This window comes from Rhinopithecus bieti, unplaced genomic scaffold (assembly GCF_001698545.2).
Source record: "Rhinopithecus bieti isolate Rb0 unplaced genomic scaffold, ASM169854v2 scaffold_5026, whole genome shotgun sequence".
Taxonomy (NCBI): Eukaryota; Metazoa; Chordata; class Mammalia; order Primates; family Cercopithecidae; genus Rhinopithecus; species Rhinopithecus bieti.
The window spans coordinates 319,519-340,643 of record NW_016804667.1 but is presented as its reverse complement, the minus strand read 5'-3'; the positions used below and the strand labels follow the sequence as shown (position 1 = coordinate 340,643).

General features: G+C 38.4%; 1 protein-coding gene across 1 annotated transcript in view; it reads right to left on the bottom strand.

Annotated features, from left to right (window-relative positions):
- Nucleotides 1–8,627: 8,627 nt before the first annotated feature.
- The window catches only part of LOC108528169 (protein FAM172A-like), a 284,825-nt gene continuing 272,327 nt past the window's right edge, over nt 8,628–21,125 (bottom strand). Inside the window, 1 exon segment of the mRNA XM_017869859.1 lies at nt 8,628–11,638. Coding sequence (XP_017725348.1) covers nt 11,496–11,638 — 143 coding nt within the window. The 3' untranslated portion in view covers nt 8,628–11,495.

The window sequence follows — 21,125 nt, the reverse complement described above, 5'->3', positions numbered from 1 at the left end:
TAATGTTACACTGCTAAATAGCTGAAGTGTAACTCAGTTGTTCTAATGCTTTCTCTGTTTCCTCGTATACCTACTAACTTTTAAAACAAAATTAAACTGCAGGATTTATTTTAAAGTTTCATTTGCTGGAGAAGTAAGTGATTTTTTTCACAGCATGAGGCAAAATAAAGGAGTGTTACCAAAGCCTTTAATTATGTCAGGAAAGACTGAAATCATGGTATTTCTTTTAATGGGGGTAACTATCTTTTGCAACCTCTCTGTGGTCATCCAGCCACCTCCCAATTAAATTGTTTGAAGACCAGCGTGGCTACTAAAATGCCTGGTAAACAAGTTTAGAATTAACTCCCCACTTTCCAAGGTAACTCCCTTGCAAGTTGCAGAGGATGGAGCCAGGCATCAGACACCTGGGGTCCCTTCTTCCTTAATCGCGGGAGTTTGAAGTCATCCCCCTTTACCTCTCCGCATTCGAATAATCATCCTGCAGATTTTAACCGATATTGTCATGTTGAAGTTTGGTAGTTATTGTTTACATCTCTCCTTCCCCAAGGGGTCTTGCAAACGTTTAAGAGATTATTGATTTCCAAGAAACCAAATAAAGAAGCTGTTCTTTTATAACATATGAAATACACAATTTTCTTTAACTAAATAGGCAGTGTATATTTGACATTGACAAATGGGCAAGAGATAAGGAAACTTATTTTAAAAGACTTTGAAGGGGAAAAAATGGATTTAACAGCAGCAGTCCTATGGAATAGAAAGGTTGGAATTAAAACAAACGCTTGGATAATAAGGAAAAAAATAGTCATCTATGCTGTAAAATGGTTTAAAGTTTCACTGAACACACACAGATGGCGAGCAAACATCACTGAAGATGCTCCTCTCAGGGGGACCTGATCAGTATCCTCAATGTTCTGATTTATTATAAAGAAAATGAGTTTCCCATGCTTCTTTTCTTCACATTTTTCTCTGGCAAAAGTGGTTCTGAAATTTCTACTCAAGTCTGGGAGTTCCTGACGTACTTACAATAATCCAGAAAAGTCATTCTGAAACTGGATTAGGAGTATACTTTCTTTAAAAAACGTAAGACATTCTTGATTAATGAAATGCAGATCTTAACTACTCCTTTCCTCCAAGTCATAAAGGAAATCCCTCGTGAAAGAAAGCGATTCCCAAAACCCAGACTGAGAGAGTAAACCTCAGGCACTCAGGAGTTCAATAAGGGCTGTCCATTCCACCCCAAATCTCCACAACTCCCCTAGCCCTGACAGAGGAAAACCTCATGTCTTTCTCTGCACCTGATTCCCTTTGCTTGCTCCTGAACTCCGGAAGGCTAGAACGAATTTATCCAAAGATGGAAGGAAACTCAGCTCATGGAAGCTCCCCAAAAGGGTACTGGCCAAAGATATGCAAACATTAGGTAGATATTTCAGTTGCAGGTTTAGATAGTGAGAGATGGATCCTAGTCTAGAATATTCGAGTTTCAAGTCACTATTATTCAACAGGTCTTTGCTACGCTGCACACTTCAGATGCCAAACTGTGTTAGCTAACGTGAGTTGTTCCCCGTTTTCGTGGGAGGGTCGTGTTGCTAGTTTAGTTTCGGGCATGGCTGAGTTTGTCTAGTAGCATGGATTTATCTTAGTATTTGGGCAAAATGACTCTTGAGATGGAAAAAATGACCAAACTACGGGGGAAAAAAAATATTTGAGAAGAATTCAGCAGTTACTTTGCAAAATACGAAAAGACAGAAAGTTTGTGCAAGCAGTGCTATGAGAAAGCAGTGTGTTGATGATGGCTGTTCCGAGAAAACAAACTAAATTGTTAACCCGTCAAGGAGTTAATAAAATATTTGTATGTCTTATGGGACATAAAAATAAAGTGTTTTGAAGCTAAATTTTTGCCTTAGTTTACTGAAAATTTTCCTTGCAATACTATGGCAAATAGATAATAATTTATCCTGAAATGTATTGTAGTTCATGTTACTATACAGAAACAGTTTTCAAATAAATTTATTGAGGGCATTTTATAGGCAAGAAACCCGTTAAGTTAAGATATTAGGGTTCTCCCCCTTTTCACTTATTCCTGACTCTTTCCAGCATAGTTTGGATCAAGTTGGTTTGAAGTTATTTCAGTACAATTGATATTTAATAGAAATTTGGTTTTGGCCGTTTCACCTACTCTAAACCTAGTATTTTCGTCCCCAACATCAGTTCAAAAGAGTAGGTGACCAGAATGGGGTCCTGATGTGAGGGAAGGGATTTCACTCAAAACCCAGCAAGTGAGGAGAGTTTCAATATAGCAAGGTGCAATTTGAAATTTACAAAAAACTAGTCTTGTCTTAGGAGTGGCAACTTAAGTGTTGCCAGGGAGACCACGCAATGAAAAAGATACCACACGGAACTGATCTTCCTTTATTGTACTTTGCTTAACGCGACAGCAAAAAAGAGAGCCAAACAGGGAGATGTGCCGAAAAGCACAGCTTGGACTTAAGGGCTGCAAGTAGGAGAAGAGGTGATGAGTACTGAGCCAGACGTGTCCCCTTTTTGGTGCTTTCAAGTAAGTTGCCGTCAGGCTCTTTAGCGCGGCGGGCCGGGCGCCCGCAGCGGAGCCGCCTCTCTCCAGGAGGTAATTAACCAGTGCCTGGGCGCACCCGAGCCAGTCAGACAGCTCCAGCCACTGGCAGAGCCGTGGGACCAAGGGCTGGCCGGGTATGGACTTAGATCTTCTGGAATGCAGATCTCTCGAGATTGAGATCCAGAGCCCAGGAAGAATGTGCTCGCAGTACAGACCTCTTAAAGTGCAGTCATGTACAGCTCCTGCCAGCTATGGGTGGTGGCGAAAAGTTGGCCACAGAAAAGTCGGGGGTAAGGAGGACGGGGAGCCCCGCCATAGAAATGACAAGAGTGGCGCTGCTTTCAGCTTAGACTAGACGTAAATTCAAGGAGATTCGCAGGCAAATGTTGTGTAAACTCTGGGCGATCTAACACCGGCTTGGAGCAAGCAAGACTCTTCACCCATAAACTGCATATTCTTTAAAGTCACTGTCGCTTTAGGCTCAGATCTTAAGATTTCGGGAGCCAGTTTTCTGTGGCGGGGGAGTGGTCGGAGAGAGGAATCAGGCGAGGGCCACAACTTTGGGGTTCTGGCCAAGGAAGGGGAGAGGCGAAGGGGGCGCGGGGGGTGGGGGGTGGGGGGGCGCTGGGCTTCTGCCATCTGTGCTGGGGAGAGCACGGCCTTCATCTTCCGCTTTTGCTGTCCCCAAACCGAGCTCAAGTGTATACAAAGGGAAAGGACACAACAACTCGTGCGGCTAGATTTTTTTGTTCTCCCTGCGAATGTAGAAAATACAAACGTGGCTGTACAATTTAAATTGTACTTTATGGGGGTTCTATTCCTTATTTCAGTCATTACTGCTTAGACAGCAGAGTTAACTGGTAGCTTCTTCTTTAAAGTGTTCCATTTTTCAAAGTAGTGTAATCAGCAATTCTTGGTGTACAAAGTAAAGAGTAAGGAGGAAAGAAAAAGGATGATTTGAGACTTGATTTGAAACTAAACATATCCAGGGGCAATTAGCTATTTCCAGATTTGATGGAAAATAAAAGCACAGCATGACTTAACCTTCTAGATAACATGAGTTTACTGAGACAGTATTAAATATATATAGATTCAATTTCATTTAAACAATTCTCTAAACTCCATACCTGCCAAATGCTATAGTTACATTTTTGTCAGCAAGAATAAAAGGAGCAATTTGCTATTGTAGTGTGTGTGTGTATAAATTAGAAATGGTTAAGGTTTCATTCTGAGTTATAAAATGGTACTCTAATAATTCATTTTTTTAAAAAAACAAATTTTATTTTTTAAAATACAGGTGATCAGAAATAAAGGAGAATACAGTTTAAAATTATTTCAAGATTAGGCTAAATAGACACATAACCTAGGAACTGAATCACACTCTTGTTACACACACGTACAGACATACCGCGTGCCAAAATTTCAGGTAGACTATTAAACTATGTTTGGTTCAACCAGAAATGTGAAAAACAGGAAAGTAATTGAACTTGTTTAAATCAAGAAAATCTTACTTAGCCTCCGCAACTGGAATCCATGTGACAATGAAGAAGGAAAGGGACATGAATTCAAACAGCTGACACAATCATCAGCAGCAACTGACAGCATCTCGTCTGATATTTGATATCAAGCACTAGATCAATATTTGTGAGATCAATGCTATTTTAATGGTTTTTTTCAAACCTGTATGAAAGCCAAATTGTGACACTCTGTGGTAGGGTTATTTTTAGAGGTGGTTACTCCAGGGGATGATATTAAGTAATTTACTGATGCAAAGCAAAAGCAAAAGCAAAAATGGGGAGTGGGGAGGGGAGGAACCAAAAAAAACCACCACAACAAACCATCAATATTTCTTCAGTTGATAAATCCTGATTATCCAAGTACGCAGAGAAGGTGTGAACATTTATTGGAAAAAAGCCATTTATTTAATTATGGATAAAAAAATAAAATAAACCTTTGAAAATTATTTGGAGGTACATGAAGATGAACTGGATCAGAGGCACCTTTTCAGACACAATGGGATTTGGTGGTATGTGAGCAAAAGAAAAGAAAAGGATAAAAAGAGAAAACCTAGGCCTTATCGCTACAGGGTCATTCCCCTCATGTGTGGAATTCAGTGGGAAATAACAAATTTTTCTGCATCTTTGGCAGAGAGGAAAACTGAGAGCCTTATCTGACACTCTAAGCAATGTTCCTACAGAGGTCAAATAGAGAGAAAATAATAAATAGGTCTAAATATTGTGTATTATTTTCCTTAGAAGGATTTATACCATGTAAAAAATAAAATGTATTTAATTTAACTCAGAGACACATGGTTCCTAACCCTAACCTTATATTTTGACTCATTTGCTTACAAATTCCATTTTGATAAAAATGCTAAACTTGGATTTATTTGTTTTTACAGATTCAATTTTGAGGAATTTTCACCTAGAGGAATCCAAGATCTTCAGTCAAAACAGCAATTTCTGGGGAGGTAGATGATGGGGGGAGGGGTAGCAGAGGGGTTATAACTTGCTGAACATTTCAGTAAGAACAGTAACCAACATGAGATGTGGTGGCCCTGGGTAGTGTTCCATGACAAGCAGAGGTTTATATTTTTTAGGTTCAAGAGCAGGTAAACGTCTTTCGTTTGGAATTCAACTGTAGTTAAAAAATTGGGAGACCTGGTTTCTTTTTCACTTGAAAGAATAAGAACATTTTAGGAAATTTCTGATGCCTGACCTAAAGCCCTCTCATCCTTCTTCAGACAGAGAATAAAATACTTCAAAACTATGCAATTCTTTAAGGGAAAATTTTCCCTTAAATGTTTCTTTTTTTCCTGATGTTTTGTTGATGACAGTAAACTGCCTGATAAGAAACTGACAGATCACTTCAAATAAAAGCACTGTATTACATACTCTGAAATGAAATTCATATCTAAGGCCCTTTGCAGAATTAAATCATGCACCTAGTATATTCCTTAATAATCTAGGTAAAGGTATATTTTCCAGGATTTTAATAACTCCATAAAAAGTCTCTCTCTGTGTGTGTCTTTATCCCTTATAGTATTTCAAATGTGGCAGATTGCCTACAAAGTAAAGATACCAACAGTTTAAATAAAATTTTTCTTTAATGAAATAAAGCCAACCTTACACACAAATGCACATTACATACAGATAATTTACAGGTTCAATGAACTTGAAGCATTGAAATATTTATTCCAATGCCTTGCAGATTTGAAGATGAAAAATTTATTTAACAGAAGTTTACAAACATTCATGGTAACCAACATATACAGAACATCTACTATATTATAGGCATTGAAAAGACATAGACAGATTGTATATATTGTCTGTGTATTTCAGGTGAAATGGACAGCAATGGGCACATGTACCTCATGGATGAATATGTGTGTATGAGACATATATATATTTTCAATTAGGTAGCTCTTTCTTTTTTTAAATCTTGAGTTATTCTAAAGAAGAAAATAAATTGTATACTCACTTGTAGTTAATCGAACTTCATTTTGGCTAATCATAATTTGACCAGTGATTTTTTTCCCTCAGAGCATGAAGGACAGTGCTTAGAATTTAGAAGTTTAGTGCACCCAAAATGTTGCTCTTCTTAAGCCACTTTGAAGTAATGCTAGTGAGTCTACGATCCAGATCTACATGTTAATCTCTAGTTTTGCCTTCAAACAGAATTCAGTTACAAAGAACTTGGAAAGATTTTGAATCTATTCAGGAGAGAAAAACTCTTTAATTTTCTGAGGAGTAAAAACTCCCCAAGAAACTTCATATAGCTTCTTAGATTTTGCTTAGCATACGTGATAAAACATTGATTGTTGCAGTTTGGTGACCCATGAAATTTGGGGGTTAGTTTTCTCTTCAGACCAGAGCATATAATTATGCAAATAAAGAGCTGTCACTGATCTAGTGAAATACTCACAAACACATGCACTCTGAAATTGGACAGAAAAGTGAAAATGGTTGGTGATGTGAGGGTGCCATGGTTTGTTTTCCTGCCAAGTTTCTATCCAAATTCATTATTCAAATTGTAAACTTTAAAAAGAGACATAGCATTCTTGGGGTGTTGGTTGTCTTTTCATTTCAGATTCTTTGTATTGGTATTGCACGCTGACCACAAAGTACACTTCAACATTATTTTACCTATGACAGTTCTCCATATTACCCGAGGTAATAGCCAAGGAAGAGAAAGATGAATGATCTAAAAGGAAAGATGCAGGACTTCCCTAGATTTCTTTCTAGAAACATGTTTCATGTCTGTTTCAAACAGAACTCAACTCCAACAATACAAAGGATATAGTGAAAGGTTTTTCACAAATCTCAAGGCGAAGGACTGGGAAAAGTTGCTTAGAAGGCCTCAGGAACTAAGTCAAACTTCCACTTTCAAGTTTTTTATATTCCAGGGGAAAATACTGGTCACTGTGTGGTATCCACTTCATGGTCAAACTTTCAGGATGACTTTCTCCTATCTAGCAATTAAAGTCAACTATTTAACATTTGGTGATTTTAAGCTTTGCAGTTCATTTTACAGTTATTGCTTCTCTAAAACCTTTGTGCTGGGAATTAACAAAGTTTTTCAATCTAATCATGCTCTTTGGAATCAAGGTCTCTCAATTCTAAAGTTACCATTGCACAGGCTGTTGCATAATTTTAGATGTCATGGAGAGTCCCACTGACGAAATCTGAGAAGGCTCATGTCAGACCACTGACTGCTAAAGACATCACTACATGAAAGATCAGTGGTGTGAAACTTTTTTAAAAACATCGATCCAAATGAATCAATTAAATCAACATTCATCCTTCCTAAGTGTGTGGTTTAAAACTATCATTGTTGCTTTTTTTTTTTTTTTTAAAAAAAAACCTTACATAGATTTTGAGATAAATGCTGGAATGCTTTGATGGCTACTTCTATTCTCGAATCTCCGTTAATCGACTTTGTGCTATTTCCCTCTTTTCAACATCTTCCACTTGGTGTACATTCTTTACTTTTAGTACAGTGCATGACAGTTGCAATGCTTTAAATCTAAAACCGCCTAACAAAGCTGACGCTTTAGGTAGGGTAGCTTTAAGCTCTGTGAAGTGTTGATTAAAAACCCTTTCCCAGACTCAAACTGATCTTTTTGGAGATTAATAGAATATTAGATAAAAGGAAGACGAACAATTCAAGAGACTCCCACTCAGTCATTCTATACAAGGAAGGAAGGAAAGTATTCAATTTTTGAAAGGGAGTACCTCCTGGAGTCTTTTATTTTATATTATTACAGCCACTAATAAGTAATAATAAAATAACCACCACCATCATCCCCCTTTTTGCCACCCATATTTCAAAGATGAGAGTGTCTCACATTTATTTAAAGACATTTTTTTTTTTCTCCACAGAGGCATATGGAAAGTTTTCGAGAAATTTGTACACTTTCTGTAGTAGTACTCTTTCTTAAACGAATTAGGATTACAGACACCAACAGGAACCTGTCAGTTTACAGTAAAAAATATGATTATAACAAGAGACACGTGTTTGGATTGGAACCGCAGATAATCCAGAGAAACAAACAAAATCTAACTTATTAGCACGGATAATACAGTTAACATATCTCTAAAAGGGGCTAAAGGTTTTAAGAAAGCTGTAAAATAAATGTAAGTTATTTTCAGATTGAACACAGTACATCAAGAACCTGTATACACACACTTGAAGGCAACTTAATCTCACCAGACTCCTCTTGGAAAACATATTTATTTATGGCATATTCAAGTTTATTTTATAAACAACAGTTTAACGATAGGTTGTTCAGATTTCCTTGCTAAGGAGGCATTTTAGATATAAAAACAACTGTCTTATAAATGTTAGCTTTGTAAAAGGTGCAAGCCAAATAGTGACTCAACTGAAGTTAGAATATTACCTTACAGCAATACTAACAGAAATAAAAAGTAACCATAAGGTTTAAAATATTGATGGATGCTGTTTCATCCTTCCTTTTATGTTTTTGCTTTAAAAAATCTCTATGCAATTGGTGAATAAGCAAGAATTCTTCTGAGCAAGAATAATAACATCGCTGTTGTTGGGAAAATTGTTTTTATTTTAAAATGGAAATGGAAATATACAGGAAAAGCTTGTGCTTTCCTTTTTATTCTTTGAATAAACAATAATAATGCAATCCAGGTCAAAGCACAAGGCAGAAACTTGAGAAAAGAACAGTTATTACAAGTACATGGTCTTCTTTTCAAATATCCATGAAAATGTTTAATGACTGGATGGCTAGGTATCTACAGAAGGTTCTAAAGCAATAATCTGGCCTTTAAGTTTCGACAGGACTATTTTGAATCTTAGATTTATCAGTCACTCCTTTCCCATTCTACTTGTTCTAAGAATTAAGTATAAAATTAAAATAAAAGTCCACATCCTGACTTTAAATCTCCACTCTCCTAAAACCTGTTTGAGGAAACAAAATGGGGAAGAAGAAGATCAAAGATATTGTTAACACTGGCGGCACTCATGCAGGTGAGCTAGTACCAACTGCTGGTTGTCACTCCAGGAAAATTGAGGTGAACATTATTACATTTATATCAACAAACCCATAATCAACAGGTTAAAAATCCTGCATTACAAAGGATCTGATCACTTATCAGTTGGTGGTCTGGAAGTTTGCCTAGCTCCCTCTGGGCTGCTACAGCTCAGATTCACAAGTAGAAATTACATTTACACAACTTAAGTTTGCAAATAGCTCTCTATAGATAGTTAAACAAGGCCTAACCATCCAGTAGTTTTAAAGTATTAGAGGCAATTAAATAGTGATTTATTCTAGTTATAAGTAAAGGTTTAAAAAGAGGAGAGATGATTTGAGAGAAGGAATAGGAGTGATTTGGTTTATAAACTGAGCATATTTATTTTGCTCTAATTCAGGTGCAGAAGCTTCACAAATTTAGCATTGCAGAAGTGTTGGTTTTTTATAAATGCTATAAAATTGTTTCCTGTCAACATTTTCATATACTGAAAACACGACACAATTTATAATACCTTGAAAAATATATTCACATCTATTCTTGAATCTCTCACTGGAAGATACCATTATTTTACACAGTTCACCAGTACTTCTAAAGTAGTAAAGATTGGATAAAAAGGGTCAATATCACAGACAAATGTGCTTGATGTTGTTGGGGTTTACTCATTTTAAGCCATCCAGTAGCTGAATAAAATGCCATTTTGATTTTTCCTCCCATATAGTTGATTTTGCTTAAGTAACACCAAAATATATGCATACCTGACCACTGAAGAAAGATTACTTTGTCATCATTAAAACTATAGAACTAATGAATGTACTTGTATGTCAAACACAGCAATGAGATATTAACAGCTTTAAAACTTGTTGAAATTGGTTCATAATATAAAAACATTTAAGCACGAAGTGGTTGATTTTAAGTTACTTTTCTGAGGCATTAGACAGTTCTAAGTCATTTTGGGTACATTTTATCATGTCCTGAAATAAGGCAGGCATATTAATTGTTGCATTATTAAAAAAGGATGAAAACTATTAAATTCATGTTCTCATCTATTAGAAACAATCTTTACTAGGTAATTAAACTTGTCAAGTAATTAAAAAATAATGTGAAAATTTAAGATTTTAATCAAAAAGTCAGCAAAACCTTAACATCTCCTGTATTTCACAGTGTTGGCCACATCTTAGCTGGATTAAAATACTTAATTGTTCAAACTGTAGGGCTAAACCCTACAGAGGAAGCAGAGTGCTAAAAATTATACCATTGGACTGAGAGAAGAAATTCTTTCACATCAAGTCCTTCTCTTATTGTTAAAGCAAAAAACTAAAAGGATAATTTTAGCCCCACTTAGCCTTTCAGAAGAAAAAGGCTGCAGAGCACATAGGTTTAGTTTCCTGATGACAATAAAAAAATTCTCTCCCTAGAAGTGCCTAACTCCAAGAAAGCTCAGAATAGATCATTCTGGAAAGGATTAACAACAACAATCTTTCTCCACAGAGAGATTTAAAAAGCAAAACTTAAGTGAGTTATATCTAAATTACAATGCCACTCAGTACACATTATATATTTAAAAAGTAAAGTCAATTCCAGTGATAACAGTTGGAAATCTCATTGAAAATGGGACCTTTTACACTTACACTTAAAAGAGCTGCCCATCGTTTTGGTTTTAACAGTGTCTTCTGAAATCAGAGACTTGTGTAAACTCTCACAAACAGCTGGCAAAAAAATTTTCAGCAGTAATGCGGATTCAGTACTTTATAGATTTTTATGCAAAGTTTTCCTTTTTTTTTTTTTCTGGTCCCGAAATGAAAATAGGGAGAGAACGATTTGCACTCCCCAAACTACATGGTACATCATGGCATTTATGTTCTGAATTTGAAATTGGCTTGGAGCATGTGTGCAGAACTTCCTAAAAAAAAAAAAAAAAAAGAGGTGGGTAATAAGATGCTCTCAGGGAAAAACCTAGTTAAAATGGAAATCTGAAGTCGGGAATAAAAGTTTGCTCCAGTTGAGAGCGGGGAAAGATGGACATGATTAAGGAGGTGAAAGCAGCAGCGGCTGCGCTGTAGCGGGCGCTAGGACCACGCCGACGCCGCCCGCTCTGCAGCGCCCGCGCGGGCTCCATCAGGGCAATTAGAGCCGCGCTAGCCGCGCCAGGCAGGGCGCTGTCAGCCTTAATCTGAGCGCTGACGGGCGGCGCTCAGCCCGCGCTCAGCCCACAGGTAGCACGACCAGTGAACCCATATTGCTTTGACAGTTGCACTCATCTAGAAATAATGCAAAACGCTATTTAGATGTATATATCACGACCCTGTGCTCTGGGAAGAAAACAATCTAATGAGGGGCTGGGAGTCCGCTCGACGACACAAGCAGTGAGGAGGGTGCGGGTGCGTGCGCCAGGGTGGCCTCCCCCGTCGCGCTCGCTCCTCTTACAGCTCCTCGTGCTTGATGCGGTGCGAGCGGCGCGTCACAGCCGGCTTCAGGGAGCTGATCTTGGCTTCTGAGGCTTCGGTAAAGAATTTGAAAATAGACGGGAAGCTCTTCCAGGAAGTTAGCTCGTGACGGTCGGTGCCTGCAAAGAACCACACATTCGGTTACCAGGTGGCCACGCGGTGCCGGCCGCGGTGAGGGCGGCTAGGGCCAGGCCTAGCTCCGGCTGGCTACCACCCCGCCCCGCCCCAGGCGCCCGCGCCCCGCCTCTCAGCCAGGGCCCCGCCCCCTCGCGGGCGCGCGCCGCCGCCTCTCAGGGCACACCTGGGGCTGCGGGGTCACTTGCACCCCCAGCTCAGAGGAACTCAGACTTAGCTATCCGGGGCGTCAGGGCGTCTCCGGCCTAAGTCTCCATCCCTCTTCCGACGCGGGGACGCGGCCCGCATCTGTCCCGGGTCGCTCAAGGCGCGGCTGGACGCCCGAGGCCTCCGCCTCTCCGAGCCAATAGAAGCGCTGGGCAGGAAGGGCCACTCCCTCTCCCTCCGGGAAACCACCCACCTCTCCGAGACTCGGCGCGCGCGGGGATTGGTTTTCCCTGCGCGCGGGATCTGCTGCCATCCACCCCACAGCGCCTGTTTTCTTGCCTCCCAAGGGGGTTGGGGGCGGGGTGGGGAAGGATTTTTCTGGCCTCTCCCGGAAGCTGTGCTGTTAGACACGATTACCTCAGCTAGGTCACTGGGACCAAATCATACGGGACGCTTAATGAAGGACCACATTCAGAAGGGATTATGCCTTGAAGTGTCCTGGCGGGCGACATTTTCACAGATTTTAAGGGGCAAATTTAGAACAGCTAAAAAAAGGTTTCAAAGCAGTGACTACTAAAAGAGCATCTAGGCCTCCCATTTTGTCAGGAGGAATTCAACTTAGAAAATGCAGGTTAGTTGTCAATTTTTGGGGTTATTTTATTTTACTACAGCTTCTGTCTGTGGTTTCGATGTAATACTAATGTACAGCATGTTTTCAAATCAAATCGACCTTCAGTTTAACACAGGCAGCAGATAACACGGATGCAGGCATAAGAACAGATGAGGAAATACATTTATCTATTTTTGACTCCCTGTGATGTAGCATTTTACGAGTGGCTTCATAAATGGGCACTTTTTAAAATTAAAAATTAATTACAAAGACTTCCACAGGAGAATAGCTTTTAAACAGTTGAAATCTCTTCCTAGATCACGCAATTATGCAGAGAGATATCGCTTGGAAGTCTCCGGATTCAGGGCCTCAGTCTGATACTTTAACATTGTTAATGATAATTCTTTAGTCTGTAATAGTAGGTCATTGCTATGGTTACTCTACAATGGTGCAACACTTTGCTTTCCCCTTCAGCTATTCGCTGAGACCTGGTAACCACATTTGTTGCCTAGCAACAGTTTTGTGACAGTATCACAATCTAGGAGTTACAACAATAAGGATGCTATGGCTGCTGTCGGCCAGAAAGCAGAAAGCTACAGTCTGTGCCTGACTTAGCTGTGGGAGCTGGTCCTACTAGAGAACCCCTCTCTCTTTATCGGTGCCCTCCCAAGGATTCTCTCTCCTCCTTTCCTCTGCAGATGGGCCTCATGAACCTGAATTTGAAACTAAGACCCAGTATTAAAGTCATATCCACCAAAGCTACTGTATTCAGACTAAAAATGGGTCATTTCTTTATTTGCTTACTCATTTTGGGCAAAATTCATTGTTACTCAATAGGAAGGCGGGATTGTCTCTATGGTGTTTGCAACCCTAGTTTCACTTCAGTAATAACTACACAGTTGCACTTATAATGGTAAGACATTTTACAATCAATTGTAATTCCTTTTGAAAGACCATTCTCAGATGCATACTACATGGCAACACTCACCCCCAAATACAATAAGCCAAAAAAAAAAAAAAAAAAAAAGGTGTTAATTGTCTCTTTTCCTTCCCATTTCCCAAGCTTCCAACCACATTTGGCATTTCCTCCATAGTGATCACACTTACACCTACTAGTGTTACTAAGGCTAGGATCAATTTGTAAGCTTTCTCAGGGAATTCCCCTCATAATTCCTCCCACCCCTTGAAACTAATTCAATCTATGAATCTAGAGGGACCTAAGGAGTCAATGGTCTGAAGCAATTTTAACTCCTTTATTTCTTCTTTACTGGTGACAATCCTTCTGAAGGATGAACAGATTTCCCTGGTGATAAAATCACTACAAAAGCTTTTTAGTTTTAGCTTTTGATGACTCTCTGCTTGATTAGTCCTGGACTGAAAAGACCAGAGTCCCTGAGATAACTGAATACTTGTACTGGCTCTCAACATTTACTCTTGTAATTTAAAAGTATAAATAATGAGAATGTGTGCTTCTGTCAGAGGAAGGGAAATTGCTAGGAGTAAAGGTAATAAGGTAGGTTAGCAACTGAATTACAGAGAATGGGGTGGAAGGGAGAGAATTCTCCCTAAACTATGGAATGATAACATGAATATGTAATACAAACATGTGTTTTCTAAATTTTTGGAAGTAGATTTTAATGATTTTAAAATATCATTTGGAGGTTGAATAATTGCATGTCTATCTGGGACTGCATATATACATTTCAAGAATATGTTTGGAGACCATTTTCAAAAATTTAATTCTGAAGTTCAGTGAAAATATTTACAGGTGAATATGAAACTCTATCCATGACAGTGTTCAATGAATGGAAACTTTTGAGAGCAGGTTTCTAGTACTTAAAAATACATCACTTTAGGGGACATTAAGTGGGGTGCCTTTTATTCCATCAGTACAGAAACACTAGACCATTACATTATTTGTTCATAAAAGGATATAAAAGGTGGAAGTTAGGTCAATCAAAAAAGCAGTCATTTATTAATAAAATGCAATGATGTAGAAGTCACAGGGAGACTAGTTTATTTAGCACTAACCTAACCTGGTTATTTGAAGGAGATAAACATGGTTTTATGGTCAAGGTCTAGTCTTTTCACTACCACCACTTTATTCTTATCAAGTCTCCACTCTTCAAACCCATATTTTCCTAATTTAGACAGGTTCACAAAATATAAGGAGTAAAAGGTTTTCCACGTTAAATATCTGCCAAGTTCTCAAGGAATGATTTTGGTATCATTTTGTAGTGGCAGGCTTGGTCTAACTGGATAATTCACCTATGGAGTGAATTCAGTTTCCTAGTCTATAACATCAGTTCAGTATAAAAGTAAAATGTAAAGGATCACAGCGCTTCATTACAAACAAATACCTTTGCTCAGTTTCAATCAGTGGTTCTTAATGGAGATGACAATGGCCTCTGGAGGCATTTTGGAAATTTGCAGGGATATTTTTGGTGGTCAAGACGATTGGAAGGTGTGATTGGCATTTATTGGGAGAAGGTCAGGGATAGTGGATATCCTGTAATTTGCAAGGCAGTATAGAATTGTTCTGCATCCCACATGATTTTCAAATGTTCAGCAGCTATTCATGTAGTTGAAAACCTGTTTATAATTATATGGATTAGAATTTAAATATGTTTTACAGATAATCTTAAAATACTTTTTGCATGCTTTTAATATATACTGAATTTTCCAAGAATACAACTACCATGTAAATTGAAAGCATTGTGCATTTTGTTTTTCAGAGTCTTACCAAGAGTGGTTTACCCTATGAAAAAAATATCATAACTGATGGCACCATGCCCATGGTACTGGAGTTGCCAATAAGCATACCTGTATCAGCCTGCACTTCAGCTGTCAAATTCATGATGATTCCATGCATAAGACCAAGTATCTGATTACTTTATTATGTCTTCTCATATAGATTTGCCTGAGCACTTTAAATATTGAAATCCATATTATTTTTATTATGAATTACTTTTATTCCTTCTATATGTTAACTAGAGCATTACAAAGATTTAACAATCTTATAAGTAGGTAGATTATATTATCTATTGAATTTATTTCAGGACAGTAAAAGCACTGCATAATATTTCTTACAATAGGAGGTAATCAAAGGTCAGCTTAAATAAAAATGAATGGTTAATTCTTTCTTACTATATTAGAGATTAATTCTTCCAATAATCTGAACCCTACTCTAGCTATCTCTTTTATCCTTGTACAGAGCAGAAAATACCTATTTTTCATTTTTCTTATATTTCTTCCACAAATGCCATTTGTCAATGATGTTATTCATTGTGAAATGACTAAAAGGCCAGGGATCTTCCAATGAAAATACTACCCTGAATATCCTTGACTTATCACTTGTTTTAAAAAATGAACTGTAGCAAATTTTAAAGGAGTAAAAATAGCAGAAGTGGTGAAAAGGATTAGAAAGTTTAAGAATCAAGAACGAGACTAGAAATCATATGAGAAAGATCAAATTGCTAAAATGTGTCATTGGTTTTCCCAAAAGACTACATATTTAAGAAAAAGTGCCTTGTAATAGAACTGACAAAGAGGGAGGCTATATTCATGTAATAGCATTTAGATAAAATGGTTAAAAACAGCACTGAGAGTGGAATAGCAAAGAATAGGACAAGAGAGATGAAAACATTACTGTATCTTCTGTCTTATCTATTCCTCTTACTTTTGCCTGTGAATGACTCTGATTCAGTGTTTCTTATACATCAACCCTGCCCACACTCCTCTTTACTTGATCTTAGTGTTTACAAGTATTTTGTGGGGCAGGGGCAAAAGTATATCAAAATATGCTACTGAGTTGGCAGCCAAAATCCTCATGTTTACTTTGGCAGATGTATATTATTTTGAAGCTGTATGTCATTTTATGCAGTAGATGTCTTAAAGTTATATGGGAATATAACTTTAATGAAGTCTATTTTTAAATGAAGACACGGATTATTTACCTTTTCAATGAATCCCTTAATAAAGTGAATAATTTTCTGGTAAAGCAAATAATCATTCTTCAAATGATATCACACACACACATACTAATCAGATTTGCCAGAGATAAGGTTTCCTGGTAAACAGTAAACAGACTGAAGAACAATCTGAGTGTAGAGTAACTTATCACCAAAAAGATAATTTAGAAGAATTTCTTCATCTGCCATTCACTCTTATAATTATTGTTACTCACTTTATCTTACATGGATAGACCAAAACGTCATGGAATACAGGCATACCTTGAAGATATTGTGGGTTTGGTTACAGACCACCCCAATAAAGTGAACAGTGTAATTAGGTGAATCACACATTTTTTGGTTTCACACTGGATATAAAAGTTATCCTTACACTATGGTTCAGTCTACTAAGTGTGCAAAAGCATTATGTCTAAAAAGACATTGTATGTACCTTCATTAAAACACGCTTAATTGCTAAAAATGCTAATAATCATCTGAGTTTTTAGCAAGTTGCAATTATTTCTGTGGTGGAGGGTCTTGCCTCCATGTTGATGGCTGCTGACTGATCAGAGTGGTGAATGCTAAAGATCAAGGTGGTTGTGGTAATTTCTTAAAATAAGATAATTATGTAGTTTGCTGCATTGATTGACCCTTCCTTTCCTGAAAGATTTCTCTGTAGCATGTAATGTTGTTTGACAGCATTTTACCCACAGTAGAACTTTCAAAATTGGAGTCAATCCTTTCAAACCTTGCCACTGTTTTATCAACTAAGTTTATGCAATATTCAAAATTCTTTGTTGTCACTTCAACAATGTTTACAGCACCTTCACCAGGAGTACATTCCATCTCAAGAAACCACATTCTTTGCTCATCCATAAGAAATAACTCCTCATCTCTTAATGTTTGATCATGAGATTGCAGCAATTCAGCCACATCTTCAGACTCCACTTCTAATTCTGGTTCTTTTGCTATTTCTGCCACATCTGCAGTTTACTTCGTTTACTGAATCTTGAATCCCTCAAAGAGGTTCATCCATGAATGCTGGAATCAACTTCTTCCAAACTCTTGTTCTTATTGATATTCTGACCTCCTCCCATGAATCACAAATGTTCTTAATGGAAGCTAGAACAGTGAATCTTTTCCAGAAGGCTCTCAATTGATCAGAGGAATCACTATCTCTGGCAGCTATGGCCTCACAATTTTTTTTTTTTTTTTTTTTTTTTGAGACAGAGTCTCACTGTGTCACCTACTGCTGGAGTGCAGTGGCGTGATTTCGGCTCACTGCAGCATCCACCTTCCAGGTTCAAGCCGTTCTCCTGCCTCAGCTTCTGGAGTAGCTGGGATTACAGGCACGCACCACCACGCCCAGCTAATTTTTGTGTTTTTAGAGACAAGGTTTCACCATATTGGTCAGGCTGGTCTCGAACTCCTGACCTTGTGCTCTGCCCGCCTTGGTTTCCCAAAGTGCTGGGATTATAGGCATGAGCCACCATGCCCGGCCACAAAATGTATTTCTTAAATAATGAGACTTGAAAGTTGAAACTACCCCTTGGTCCATAGGCTGCAGAATGAATGTTGTGTTAGCAGGAATGAAAACAACATGAATTTTCTTGTACATCTCCATCAGAACTCTTGGGTAACCAAGTGTACTGTCAAGGAGTGATATGGAAGGATTCTTTTTTTCTGAGCAGTAGGTTTCAACAGTGGGCTTACAATATTCATTAACCTATGCTGTAAACAAATGTGCTGTCATCCAGACTCTGTTGTTCCACTTACAAAGTGCAGGCATAGTAGATGTAGCATATTTTTTTTTTTTTTTTTTTTTTTGAGATGGAGCCTCGCTCTGTCGCCCAGGCTGGAGTGCAATGGTATGATCTTGGCTCACTGCAACTCCGCCTCCCGAATTCAAGTGATTCTCCTGCCTCAGCCTCCCGAGCAGCTGGGACTACAGGCACGTGCCACCACGCCTGGCTAATTTTTGTATTTTTTAGTAGAGATGGGGTTTCACCATGTTGACCAAGATAGTCTCAATCTCTTGACTTCATGATCTGCCCACCTCGGCCTCCCAAAGTGCTGGGATTACAGACATGAGCCACAGCACCCGGCCGTTGTAGCATAATTTTTAAGGCCCTAGGATTTTTAAAGTGGTAAATCAGTATTGGCTTCAACTTAAAGTCATCAGCTTCATTAGCCCCTAACAAGAGAGTTACCCTCTCTTTGTCCTTTGAAACTTTGAAACCAGGCATTGACTTATCCTCTCTAGCTGTGATAGTCCTAGATGGCATCTTCTTTCAATAGATGACTGTTTCATTTACATTGAAAATCTGTTGTTTAGTGCAGCCACTTTCATCAATGGTCTTAGCTAGATCTTCTGGATAACTTGCTATAGCTTATACAGCAGTACTTGCTGCTTCACCTTGCGCTCTTATGTTCTGGAGATGGCTTCTTTTCTTAAATCTCATGAACCAACCTCTTCTAGCTTCCAACTTTTCTTCTGCAGCTTCCTCATCTCTCTCAGCCTTCACAGAATTAAAGAAAGTTAGGGTCTTGCTCTGGATTAAGCTTTGGCCTAATGGAATGTTATGGCTTGTTTGATCTTCTATCCAGACTACTCAAACTTTCTGCAGATCAGCAATAAGATTATTTTGCTTTCTTATCATTCATGTGTTCACTGGAGTAGCACTTTTAATTTCCTTTAAAAACTTTTTCATTGTATTCACAACTTGGCCAACTGTTTTGCAAGAGGCCTAGCTTTCAGCCTGTCTTGGCTTCTGACACGCCTTGTTCACTAAGCTTAATCATTTTGATCTTTAGATGGAAAGTACAGAGATGTGAGACTCTTCCTTTCACTTGAACACTTAGAGGCCATTGTAGGGTTATTAATTGGCCTAATTTCAATATTGTGTCTCATGGAATAGGGAGGCCTGAGGAGAGGGTAAGAGACAGCAGAGTGGCCAGTACAGGAGTAGTCAGAGTATATACTACAATTATCAATTAACTTTGCCATCCACTATGGGCATGATTCTTAGTGCCCCCAAATAGTTATAATATTAACATCAAAGATCACATAATCATAACAGATATAAAAATAAAGAAAGGGTCTGAATACTGCTAGAATTGAAAAAAATGTGACATAGAGACACAAAGTGAGCACATGCTGATTTTTTTTTTGAAAGGGCGGTAACAGGCTTGCTTGACACAGGGTTGCTGTAAATCTTCAATCTGTAAAAAATGCAGTATCTGCAGTGTGATAAAGTGAAGCTCAATAAAACAACGTATGCCTGTAATTTTAACAATCTACACATAATTTACATCCTAGGGTCTGGCTTAGAATAGGGAATATCAATTGTTCACCTTTGAATATGAAAGATCATTTTTTATATCTTTGTTCCAGGGAGAAAAAAACCCAAACATGTGCCCTTACCCTCTCACCCTGGCCCCACAAAAGAATACATTTTTAAAGAAAAAGGTAATGAATAAACTTTGTAAATTACCATGATAAGGAGGCAGGAAACTAGAAAGATATGAAACACATTAATATTAACAGGATAACATGTCTATGATATTTTCAAAATGACAAGGCTTGATTTTAAAAATTGATCTTTAACAAAAGAAAGAAGTATGGGCAATTAGGAAGTAATGAAGACCCTGTCAATATAGCTATGTTGATAATAACAGGTAAGGGAATTCTTGAGAAAATCTAATATATAAAAATCAGGAGGTCTGTAATATGCGTTATTGAGTTCCATTGGGATTAACTAATGAACTTACGAGCTTACCAGCAGTTATTTTTAGAAAGCTATACAGAATCAGAGAAATATCAGAGCACCGAAAATAATGTGCCTTCTAAAAGAAATAAAATATAACTACTAAAATTCACTTAAAAATGAATTCTAGAGCTTCTAAGAACAATATCCTTTTTGAAAAAATGAAATACACAGTTACTAATATTTGCACAGAGAAGGGCTTCTAATGGAAATCCTCCCAGTTAGAAGGGACAAGTATGAGCCTACCACACTGGGAGTAGTGAATGGGGCATGGTGGGGTGTGCACCAAGATTGTGTAAGGAAAATGCCAAGTGCAGCTCAGAAAACATGCTATAATGCCTTGTTGAATTACCTGCGTAAGATACAAGCAAGTCTCTTTCCATTGCTAATACAGTTGGAAGTCCTTTAAAGTTGAGACTGTGTTGAGACTGTAAAGGCAAGAAGTCAAGTTTGACCAGAGATAGTAGACAGGCTAAAAGAAAGACACATAATCAGCAGTGGAGACTTTTGGGTCATTGGTGGCTTCTGGCACAACCTATCCTTTCCTTTAGCTCCTTTTCTGCCAAGTTCTTCTCATCTGGTGAAGCGTGGGGTGGTACTAGAGGGCGTGGTGGGGCACAGTGGAACTTGGGGCAGTTTAAGACTCAGGGAAGCCGGGTGCGGGGCCTGTAATCTCAGCACTTTGAGAGGCTGAGGTGGGGCGAATCTCCTGAACTCAGGAGTTGGAGGCCAGACTGGGCAACATAGCAAAATGCCCTCTCTAACAAAAATATAAAAAAATTAGCCAGGCGCGGTGGCATGCACCTGTAGTCCCAGCTACTTGGAGGCTGAGGTGGGAGAATCGTTTCAGCCTAGGAAATAACTTTGGGAAGTAAACTTATTCCTTTTTTTTCCCTTTAAGACAGGATCTTGGCCGGGCGCGGTGGCTCAAGCCTGTAATCCCAGCACTTTGGGAGGCCGAGATGGAGGGATCACGAGGTCAGGAGATCGAGACCAT